The sequence below is a fragment of the Micromys minutus genome (genome assembly GCF_963924665.1).
Source record: "Micromys minutus genome assembly, chromosome: X".
Classification (NCBI taxonomy): Eukaryota; Metazoa; Chordata; class Mammalia; order Rodentia; family Muridae; genus Micromys; species Micromys minutus.
In genome coordinates this window covers 99197906-99210411 of record NC_137970.1, presented here as the reverse complement: position 1 = coordinate 99210411, position 12506 = coordinate 99197906, and the positions used below count along the sequence as shown (strand labels likewise).

General features: G+C 36.3%; 1 protein-coding gene across 1 annotated transcript; it reads right to left on the bottom strand.

Annotated features, from left to right (window-relative positions):
- Positions 1-7004: 7004 nt before the first annotated feature.
- On the bottom strand, positions 7005-8138 carry ACTRT1 (actin related protein T1; the record flags this gene model as incomplete). The annotated part of the gene is made up of 1 exon (XM_080910493.1): positions 7005-8138. One exon carries the CDS (start codon positions 8136-8138, stop codon positions 7005-7007), a length of 1134 nt encoding a protein of 377 aa, XP_080766619.1.
- Between the last annotated feature and the right edge of the window lie 4368 nt (positions 8139-12506).

Sequence of the window (12506 nt, the reverse complement as noted above, 5' to 3'; positions counted from 1 at the left end):
GGGTAGCTGTCCTCCTGTGGCATTTTTCCCCTTGTGGTCTCTCTGCTGAAGACCTTCCTCACATTTCTAGACAGCACTCTCTGTGGTTATTGTGAGAATTCCCACTAGTCCAACAAAATCTAAACTTTAAAACTTATAATTTACCAATTAGATTTATATCAGTAAATTTGCATTCCATAAAATGTCAAAACAATAAACTCAAAACCAATGATATTGAAATAAACTACCCCCTTAGAGAAGACAAATTGTCCTGTAATTATCTATCCATTATAAAACATTCATAGCTACCTCTGGCTATTTAAAGTCACACAATGGTAGATCATATTTTTTTTCTCCATCTTGGCTTCTTCTCTTCCTCTCCTATCTTTCTGTCTTTTCAAAACTCTACCCATACCTATCTTTTTCACTGACCAATCACAGGCCATGTCTTATCCTGTGTCTGCTCTTACCTTAATAACAACCACAACATGTCATCAGTAAAAATGTCAGGGTTTGATGCCTGGGCATAAGATGGATCTCAACTTGAGCTGGTCACTGAATGACTGTTCCTTTGATCTCTGCTCCATTTTTTCTCTGTATTTCCTTTAGGCAGGAACAATTCTGGGTAAAAAATTTGGAAGATAGGTGGGTGGCCCTATTCCTCCACTAGGGTCATTTGCATCCCTACTGGAAGTGGCCTCTTTAAGTTCTATTTCCCCACTGTCAGTCATTTCTGCATCCCCATTGAGTCCAGAGAGCTTCACACATCTTAGGTCTCTAGGACTGTGTGAAAGTTTGTCCCCTATCCCTGTAGCAGCTGCAAATTTTCATTCATTATCCTGGTCCACTGGGGTTCTCTCATATCTTCCCCTCAAATATGATCACGCCTACCTTTCCCACACCATTCCCATGCCCTACACATGTCCTTCCCTCCCACTGCCTCCTGTGATTACTTTGTTACCAATTCTAAGTGGGATTCAAGCCCCCTCACTTGGGTCTTCCTTTATGTTAAAGTTCATGTGGTCTGTGAAATATATCCTGGGTAGTCTGAGATTGGGGGTTAATATCCACTTATCAGTTAGTACATACCATGAAAATCCTTTTGGATCGAGGTTACCTCACTCAGGGTAATATTTTATGTATTCTAGCTATTACACCTCTGTCAGTGTAGGTTTAGTGAATTTTTTTTACTCTATAAGCTGTCATTTTTTCCTGATAACATTTTCCTTTGACTTACAGCATCTTTTCAGTTTTATGAGGTCCCATTTATTGATTATTGATCTTAGTGTCTGGGTCATTGGTGTTCTGTTCAGGACATTGTCTGTTTTACTTAAAAGTTTAATGCTAATCCCAACTGTCTTTTCTATTAGACAGTTCTATTAACTGGGTCTTTGACTTCTAATCTCTTTCTTAGTTTTTCTAACTCCAGTGTTGTCTGTATTTGTGATTTCTTTGTTTCTATTTCTGTTCTTAGGTCCTGGATGATTTTGTTCCATTTTTTCCACTTCTTTAGTTGTAATTTCTTTTTGTAATTCTTTTTTTTTATTTTTGTTTTGTTTATTTGAAAATTTTTATACTTTATTTTAAAAAACAAAGATAAAAGAAAAAATTTAAACATTTTTGCATAAATGTATACAATTACATTTTGTCACTGCTTTTTTTTTTAGGTTTGATATTCTGCATTAATGTCTTACTAGTTACAATGAGCAAAAAGTACATGTAATACAGGATGTAACGCATAGTTAGTCAACATTTTCATGGTGTATAAGGAATGACCATAATGTTTTTTTGTTTGTTTGTTTTGTTTTCTTTCTTTCTTGAGCTTCACACAGTCTGTGAGTTGTTTCTGGGGCAGCCTGAGCCTCTGGGTTTAGCATCCCACTATCAGTGACTGCATATCATGTCTGTTCTTTTGTGACTGGGTTTTCTGAACAAAACACCAATGGCTCAAGCTATAAGGTCAAAGATTAACAAATGGGACTTAATGAGATTGCAAAGTTTCTTTAAGGCTAAGGACATTGTCAAGAAAACAAAACGGCAGCCAACAGAATGGGAAAAGATCTTTACCAACTCCACATCAGATAGAGGCCTAATATCCAAGGTATACAAAGAACTCAAAAAGCTAGACACCAGAGAATCAAACAACCCTATTTAAAAATGGGGTACATAGCTAAACAATACGTACTCAATCAAGAAAAAATAGAATAGCTGTGAAACATCTAAGGAAGTGCTCGACATGACATCCTTAGCCATCAGGGGAATGCAAATCAAAACAACCCTGAGATTCTACCTTACACCAGTCAGATTGGCCAAGATCCAGAACTCAGATGACAGCAGATGCTGGTGAGGTTGTGGAGAAAGAGGAACACTTCTCCACTCTTGGTGGGGCTGTAAACTGATACAACCACTCTGGAAATCAGTCTGGCGATACCTCAGAAAATTGGACATAGTATTACTCGAAGATCCAGCTATTCCACTTCTGGGCATATACCCCAGAGACACTCCAATATACAACAAAGACACATGTACCACAATGTTCATAGCAGCTCTATTTATAATAGCCAGAAGCTGGAAAGAACCCAGATGTAATTCTTTAGGAGAATTTTGTGTCACTACTTTAACTGCTTCTACTTGTTTACCTGTGTTCTTCTGTATTTCTCTAAGGGAATTATTTATATCCTCCTTAAAATCCTCTATCATCATGTTCAGATATAAATTTTAAATGCTAATCTTGTTTTTCTGCTGTGGTGGATCCAGGACTTGTTCTAGTTTGAGTATTGATTTTTGATGATCCCACATTGCTTCAGTTTCTGTTGGTTAGGTTTTGTGCTTGCCTTATGCCATTATATTATCTCCTGTGTTAACTGGTGTTGCTGTCTCTGTCTGGAGCTTGTCCCTCCTGTGTTACTGTAAAAATGTGATTTTTTGGAGTGAAAGCAGCTTGGGGAGATGAGCTCTCTCAGGGCTGAATTTGGATATAGACCATTGTAGAACAGCTTTACCTATGGGATACTGGAAGTGTCCTTTTCAAAGCTGCTCTGTGGTTCCTTTGCCCTGTGTGCTCCTGGTTGGTCTATCTTGGGACAGTTATTAGAGCAAACATGGGGTCTTTTCTGTGGGCTTATTACTGAGAGCACTCTTGGGTGACCAGCAGGAATTCTGTACAAAGGGCTATTGGAGCAGATGGAGACTGGAAGGCCCTAGATTGTTTCTTAACTAGGCCCCAGAACTAGGAGCTTAATACAAAGAGAGCTCAGTTTGAGATTAAAGAGGAATCTACATTTGATGGTTGGGGCTTTGGGAAAAATAACGAAGAACCCCAAAAGAAGGTCTGCAGTTTCTTTCTTGTTCTCTATAAGGTAAAAGGAAGGGGATGCTGAATCAAAAGGAAAAGACAAGGTCTTAGAGGAGCATTGGAGCTACATTTAGATTTTAAAGAGCTTGCAACCGCATTTGAAGAAGACCAAAGGCTTGCCTAACTACTAAGTTCTTACAGAGTCTAAACCACCAACTAAAGACCAATCCTGGAGAAATGCATGGCTCCAGATACATATGTAGCTGAGGATGGCTTTGCCTGACAGCAATGAGAGAGTGGGCCTTTGATCCCCAGGAAGGTATGGTATCACAGTTTAGCAGGATGCTGGAGTGGTGGGGTATGGATTTTGGCTAGGTTGGAGAACACTCTCATACAGGCTATGTCAAGGGGCAAGGTGGATATGGTATGGGGGGTTGGTGGAGGGGTAACCGGGCAGTGGGATATTAATTGAAATGTCAAACAATTGAATGATTAATGAAAAATAAAACACATTTCAAATGTTGTTCCCCTTCCCAGTTTCCCTTCCACAAACTCCCTATTATCTTCCCCTCTCCTGCCTCTCTGAGGGTGCTCCTCCACACCCTCAGACACTACTACTGTCTTAGTGGCCTAGCATTCCCCTACTCTGGGTCATCAAGTCTTCATAGGACCAAGGGTTTCTCCATGGGATGTCTGATAAGTTAATCCTCTGTGATAAATCCAGCTAGAGCCATGCATCTTTCCATGTGTACTCTTACTTTTGTGGTTTGGTCCCTGTGAACTTTGGGGGTTCTGGTTGGTTGATATTGTAGTTCTTTCTATGGGGTTGCAAACTCCTTCAGCTCCTTCAGTCTATAAAGTTCTGTATTATCATAATGAAATACAATTTTAGGTCAGAATCTTGGTTTTCAGGTGTTTTGTTATATCCAAGTCCTACTGTGATGAAAGAACTGGTTTCTAATGATGCCAAGAATCCTTGGCTTTTGTTGATTATGTTTTTGCACTTGCCTCTGACCATCTTGTTATCTCTGGTGTTAGGTGGTCTTACTGACTCTGATGTAAGCTTGTCCATTCTGTAAGCCTCTCAGCTTGTGGGTTGATATGTTTTAGCACTCCTGGAGGACAATTTATCGCAGGGCAGGATTGGGGTGCAAGGATAGATGTCAAGTGGTCAGCTCCTAGGTGAGGGTGAGAACCTATGTGATTACATATGTTAGTACTCCTGGAGAACAAGTTATCATTGGCTGTTTTTAACATTTATCAGTTCTTGTATTTCCTTCTTTCATATTTTCTATCATTCTTCATGTACTCTTACATTTTTTAATACCATACTGATTCCAGTTGGCAATACCCATATACTAGGAGGTGGACAGTCATCTACTGGAGCCCTGCCAACATGGGAGAAGTCATGATCCCGAAGAATACTAACATTTCAGCAGTAGATAACAACTGTCATTTTCTTTCACTTAAGGATAGGTTCAAATAACCTCTTCTCCCACCCACAGTGGAATGCTTACCAGCTTGATCTTTTACAGATAACAACAGCCATTGTGAGTTCAATGGCAATGTTGTACTTTCCAGAAGACACTATTTCACAGGAACACTCCCTGTTTGTTGATCATAGAATAATTTCATCCCTTCATTTGTGATGCTTTATGTTCCTTGGTTGTAAAAGTTGATATAAAGGTGTACTATTATGAGAGTGGTAATATATGCATATAAATATAAGTATTTAGAAGGCTGTTTGATATTATACCCATTTTGCTGGGTATGATGCCCATTTAAGAAAAGAATAAATTAATTCCTGCCTATCAGTTGAAGCTGTCATGGATATTTACTCTTGGTTGCATTGCTGATCTTGATGCTAATACTTTACTGGGGAGGACACCACATAAATAACACAGGGAGAAATAAAACTTGTATTAACTCATGAACTTTCTTCCTAGTGACAAGTCTTTATAGTACCAGAATATAATAAACAGGCTCCTGAAGGACAACAATTCTCAGCAGGCTTATTCAGCCCTAAACCATGTGAGCTATAACTACTAATATGAAACAATATGCCCATTGATGTAATAGTAAAATGAAAGTCATGAGAGTAACCAGTAGCTTTCAGAATTAAAGTTTGATCCATGGGAAAAAACTCATGTCTACTACTGCTAATCTAAAAAAAAAAAAAAAAAAAAAAAAAAAAAAAAAAAATAGTTAGAAAATGGTAAAGCTATATAGTACATTAAAAAAATTCATACAAAAGTAATTAGTAACTGATGATACTTATTCTCATATTTAGCTTCAGTTGACCACTTGGCTCATCTAGGAAATGAAAACTTCAGTTCACAAAGTGTTGCCATTTGTGTGCTGGTGGGTTATTTTATTATTTGCTAATTCCTGTAGAAAGCTCTGATGACTGTGTATAGTACCATTCCTCAGAAGGTGGTTTTCTAATGTATAAGGAAAGTAAGTAGCTCAGCTAGCCATAAAGTTCAAGCTGTTAAGTAGTGTTCCTCTTTGGTCTATGCTTTATTTCTTGCCTCCAGGTTACCATTTTGAAATGCTTTGGCTTTCCTTGATGCAAATTTGAACCTGTAAGATGTAATAAACTCGTTCCTCCCATAATTTGTTTGTTCCCTTCTGTTTCAGCAACAGAAATAAAACTAGAATGCTTAAACTTATAAACTTATCTTGAAATGTTTATATAAAATAAGTGTTAATTTATATTTATATATGAAAATAAGCAAAATGATGTGTATATATTTTTTAATCATATGATAGGAAAAATGTCATTGTTTTCTTCACAGAAATAGATTTGTAATGCATCACTCCATGTTTGTGGAAAATACATAGTTACTGAAAAATAAGTATTTATATATAATTTATTCAACAGTTACTTCATTGGAATATATTATCTATTTCTAGCATTTTACTTCCTAAGAAAATTATGAAATCAATATTATTGGAAATAAAATAAAAATTAATCATCTGGGAGCCTAGTGCATATTTTATAGAGCTTTAAGCTAATGCAAATTTATGAGCCCATCTATTTACATGCCTACCTCTTACAACAACACTAGCTATTGATTAAAAACATGATTTGATCCATAAGAATGTGTAGGGTATTATTGTTATCTGTACTTTATTTGAAAGCTCCAGTGTTTTCTTAGATGTTTTTGTGTGTGCTGAGGACTAATATTTATTAGAATGAAATCTGCAAAAGATTCATAGAGCTCCAATTTACCAGTTTTCAGTGTATAAGGTTCTAGAACCCCTTACTTCACACTTCCAAAATAATTATTTGAGCAATTCACATGACCTTTCTGAGTAAATAACACACTTCAGAGACCTATAAGGGAAGAAAAGCATATGTAATACAAAAAATAAAAAAACAAACTTTGTATTACTGGAGAAATGACTCAGAGTGCAGGAGATATGGGTTTGTCCCTCAGCATCCAAAATTAGGTACCCTCAAGTAAATGCAACCTCAAGGAAAAGGAAACTTACTTTCTCCTCTGGCCTCAAAGGGCCCTTGCATGTGATATATATATATATACACTTGGACATGCACATAAAATAAAATAACACCTTCAGAATTACATATGTGACATAAATAATTAAAACATGAAATCAGTGACAGCTTTAACATTTATTTTATTAAATGCCAAGGAATGATGTTTACCCCCACCAATACTCCTGCCATCTGTTATTTATAGTAGTTCTCAGAGTTTGGTGATCCTTAAAAGCATTTTCTTTGAACGACAAATGCCCCATACTCCTTGAAATCCTCAGCAGTGACCCACATCTGTTTGAATGTTGTCAATGATGTCATGACAGATCCACCAATCCAAGCTGAATAGCATCTATCTGGGGAAGCAGTGATCTTGATAGGAGTTCCCTGGAAAGCCAGAACCTCTAGTTCTTCCAGTAGTCTGTCCTGTAGCCCAGGAAACAGTGTGGTACCTCCAGAAAGCACAATCTCGGCAAACAGAGTCTCCTGGATGTCAATGTCACACTTCATAATGCTGTTGCAGACCATTTTTGAGATTCCTAAATCATGAATACCTAGATGGTCAGGTGTAAAAAGAACCTCAGGCACCTGGCATAGGTGGTCACTCATCTGAATGGTGTTCCCATCTGGAAGTTTGTAATCAATTACAGATGACTGCTGACAGCTCTTTTCTGTGTCTTTATAGACACGGGAAACAGTACATAACTTCTCTTTAATATCATCTACCACTGCTTTGTTGAGGATGCAAGGGAAGGTGTAGCCTTTAGCAAGAAGCAGTCTTGTGAGGTGTTCTGTGATATCTCTTCCTGCCACATATAGCTTTGTGATACCATGAGGCAGAGAGTAGCCTTCATAGATGGGAACAGTGCAAGTGACCCCATCTCCACTGTCCAGTACCAGGCCAGTAATACAAGCAGAAGCACACAAAGCTCCTACAGCATGGTTGCAAAGGTATAAGGCAGGCACATTAAATTTCTCAAACATTATTTCTGTGGTCTTCTCTCGTGTCTCTCGTGGGTTCAAAGAAGGCTCAGTCATGAAAACTGGCTGTTCATTGGGTTTCACTCCTAGCTCCCATTCAAAAAGGTCCTTCCATAGTTTTTCCATGTCATCCCATCTAGTTACCAGCCCACGTTCAATAGGATAGTGTAGGTATAAGCCATCATACATACACTGGGCTTCTTCTCCTACAAAGTACCTTTTCCTGTTGGATCTTGCGGATGGTATGTTGAATTTTGGGTGGCCAACAACAGAGTTGATAACATGACGGGGTACAATCTCTCCTGAAATTCCAACTTTACAGAGTCCAGAACCATTGTCAAAAATCACGGCTGGATTATCTAATCTACTTGAATTAAACATTTCTGAATTTGTTCTTTTACACGTCAGCAATAGAATATTTAGTTGGTCTATTCAGAAGAATGAAAGGTACCTCAGTTGTTCTTAGTCCACCAGAGGAGCATGTCCTTAGCCCATGAATGATGTCTCTTTCTGGTGGTCTAGAGTTTGCTGAGAGGCAACTTCAGGGATAGTTGCTCCTTATGTCATAATGTAACCATGGCAATAGCTGCATGCATTCACAAACAAGAGTTAGGATGGTGAGAGGGTGTCCCTAACTCAACACTATGCATATGGACAAGTCATCTCTTATCACAGCTTGTAAGTAACCTATGATCCCAAATGAGACTTTTAGATTTAGAATATAGTAAAGTTGGATGTCCCAGAATTAAGTCTTTTTATTTTTTTTCACATTTTTATGTGTTTTTATAAAAATATATTTTTCTCTCATACAATATATCTCAATCATAGTTTCTAGTGCCTCTACTTCTCCTAGCTTTCCCTAACCTTCATTCTCCTCCAGATCTACTCTTCCTCCATTTACTCTTCAGAAAGGAATAGGTCTCTTAGAGATGGCCAAAACAAAATACAGTAAGAAAAGGTGAAATATTTCATATTGTGACTGGACAAGGCAACTCAATAGGATGAAAATAGTCACAAGAGCAGGCAAAAAAGTAAGAGACACACCTAGTCTGTCTAAGTTTCAAATGGATACCAAACAGTTATAACATATAGACAGAGAACCTAATGTAGACGATGTGGGCTCAGAGCTTGTGATTTCTGTTTCTGTGAGATCATGTGATTTGTTGGGATGTGGTCTCCTAAAGACGATGGAAGTCAAAAAGGATGGAGGATACCAGTTTTTTTTTTTTTTTTGTCTCTTTCAATAAATGTGAAAGTGAAATATATTTTCAACATGAAAGTTGTTTTGAATATATATTAGATGATATAAAATTTGTATTTTTTCATAAAATTTTATTAAAAAACAGAGATACATGAACAGACTTTTAAAGGCATTTTGGCATAACATATAACAATACATTTTTGTTATTACTTGATTATTTTAAAGACGGGAAAGTGTGCATTGAAATGTTACTAGTTACAATAATCATAAAGTACATGTAAAACAAAACATAACATAAAAATAGTCAAAGTTTTCTTGGTGTGTACAGATTAAACATAATGATTTTTAAATACAAAAAATTGCCACAAGGCTCTCTTCTTAGCCCTTGAGTTATTAATGATTTAAGGTCTATGTGTATCCCACTCTGACAGGGTCCTATATGCTTATATTGTTTCTTTAATTTTTTTTTTCTAAAAATGGCTGAAGAATTCACTTTTGACCTTTTATTTATTTGTTTATTTTGAGCTACATATGGTCTGTGAGTTGTTTCTTAGTTATTCAAAGATTTCTGGGACTAATACAAAATTATCACTGACTGCAAATTATATCTGTTCTTTTGTGACTGGGTTATTTCACTCAGTATGATATTCTCTAGATGTATCCATTTTCTTATGAATTTCATACAGGCATTATTTCTTATAGCTGAGTAGTACTACATTGTGTAAATATACCAAAATTTTTATATCCACTTATCTATTGAAGGACATCTGGATTCTTGCTACCTTCTGGCTATTATAAATAAGGCTGCTATGAACATGGTGGAGCATATGTCCATATTGTATGTTGGAGCATCTCTGGGGTATATGCCTGGAAGAAGAATTACTGGGTATTCAGGTAGTACTATGTCCAATTTTCTGAGAAACCACCAGACTCATTTCCAGAGTGGTTGTACCAGCTTACAACCCTACAAAGAGTGGATGAGTGTTCCTCTTTCTCCACTTGCTTGACAGCATCTGCTGTGATCGGAGTTTTTTAACTTAGCCATTCTTACTGGTGTGAAGTGTAATCTCGGGGTTGTTTTGAATTGCATTTCTCTGATGACTAATGATGTTGAGCATTTCCTTATGTGCTTCTCAACCATTTGATATTCCTCAATTGAGAATTCTTTGTTTAGCTCTGTACCCCATCTTTTAATAGGGTTATTTCATTTCTATGGAGTCTGTACTTCTTGAGTTATTTGTGTATATTAGATATTAGACCTCTATCTGATGTGGGATTAGGAAAGATTTTCTCTTTGGCTAATTGGCTAATTTTGCTCTTTGGCTGCCATTTTGTTTGCTTGACAGTGTCCTCAGCCTTACAGAAACTTTACAATCTCGTTACGTCCCATTTATCAATTACTGATCTTAGAACACAAGTCATTGTTGTTCTGTTCAGGAAATTTTCTCCTGTACTTTTATGTTGCAAGGGTTTCCACACTTTCTCTTCTAAGGGGTTGTAAATCTGTACAACCACTCTAGAAATCAGTCTGGAGGTTCCTCAGAAAATTGGACAATATACTTACTACCTGAAGACCCAGTTATTCCACTTCTGGGCATATACCCCAGAGATGCTCCAACACACAACAAAGACACATGTTTTTTTTTATAATAGCCAGAATCAGGAAAGAATACAGATGTCCTTCTGTAGATAAATGGATACAAAAATTTTGGTATATTTACACAATGGAGTACTTACTACTCAGCTATCAGAAACAATGACTTTATGAAATTCCTAAGAAAATGGATGCATCTAGAGAATATCATCCTGAGTGAGATAACCCAGTCACAAAGAACAGACATAATATGCAGTCACTGAAAATCGGATACTAATCTCAGAAATCTCTGAATACCACAGAAACAACTCACAGACTATATGAAGCTTAAGAGAAATAAAGGTAAAAAAAAAAAATTAAAGCCTCTGTCCTGCTTAGGGAAAAAATGTATAGCACTCTCTTAGAGTGTGGTACACCTGGACCTCAAATCATTAACAATCCAAGAGCTAAGATAAGAGCCTTGTGGCAATATTTGGTAATCACAGAACATTATGCTTAATCTATACCCAACAAGTAATCTGTTTCTATGTTATGTTCTGTCCTACATGTACTTCAGGATTATGGTAACTTGTAGCATTTCTATGCATGCTATCAACCTCTAAAAAATTAAGTACTGACAAAATTATTCATATAAAGTTATGCCAAAATGCCCTTAATATCTTTAAATATATCCCTCTTTTTATTTAATAAAGTGATATGGAATAATAACATATTTGATGATAAAAAAGTGTATCCTAAATTTAAAGAACAACCCCCCCTCTCTCTCTCTCTCTCTCTCACACACACACACACACACACACACACACACACACACACACACACAAATTATTTCTCAGTTTCAATTTGTTTCTCTCTCTTCGCTACTTTCTTGTTCTGTCTTCCACCCTCCCTCCCTCTTTTTTTCTTTGTGTGTAAAATGAGTATATCTGAAGGACCTGTGACTTTGAGTTTTGAAACATTAAGACAACACCTTTCTGCAAGTTTATCCAGAGGTCTTTAATAGTTGCTGAGGAAAGAATCATTTTCTCTTTCAGTGGTGTAGCCAAAATGAAATTACCCCAGCTATTTTAAGTCACCCCTCATCAATATTCTTGAAAGTATTTCTAATTAACTCATTGTTTTTCTGAGGTAGACTTGAGTTAAAATGTTTCTGTCTTCTCTCCTTGGTGACCTCTTTGGTGAAATGTTGTTTTTATACCTCCACAGGAAACACACACAGTAGCAGTCAATATATCCTAGCCGGTAATATATGTTAACACATTACATTTTACTTTCACATAAAAATACATTTAATTACTAATTGCAGAACATCATACAAAAATATACCTGAGATGATACTTAATAGGCCTATAGGATCCTGTAGTGATTTTCATTTAATTCACTAGATCAATGTTTACAAAAACTAATGATTTGTAATAATACTAGTCTATTGTGAGCTAAAATAAGTTACACCATTTATACTGTTGTCACTTTTATAAACAATTTAAGATATTACTAAATATATAGTTTGCTGGCACAGAAATATTCAGTGTTTAATTTACACATATCCCAAAACATATCAATGTAAACTTCATTGGAAATGGTCTAAACTACAAAACCTTACGACTTTTACTCTCTGTAATTTGTCAAAAATTATCTACCATTTCTATGCATAATTTAGAACATTTGCTTATTCTAATATTGTTATGGATAATTGGACTTCAGGAAAAATATTTAGCATATATCATGAATACTTTAATTAATAAATGTGTACAAGAGGATTATAGGTGAATTTTATTAAAAGCTTGATTCATAATCAGGAATTTTGTCAATTAAGGATCCCACAAGTTGCTGGGCATCAGATAAAGAACAAATCATTGACTTCTGTAATTCTCCTAAGTAAGAATCAATTGTTAAGTCAGATAAATCTGTTCCATGTATCCCATACTTTATTCCACTTCAATACTATTTCTAC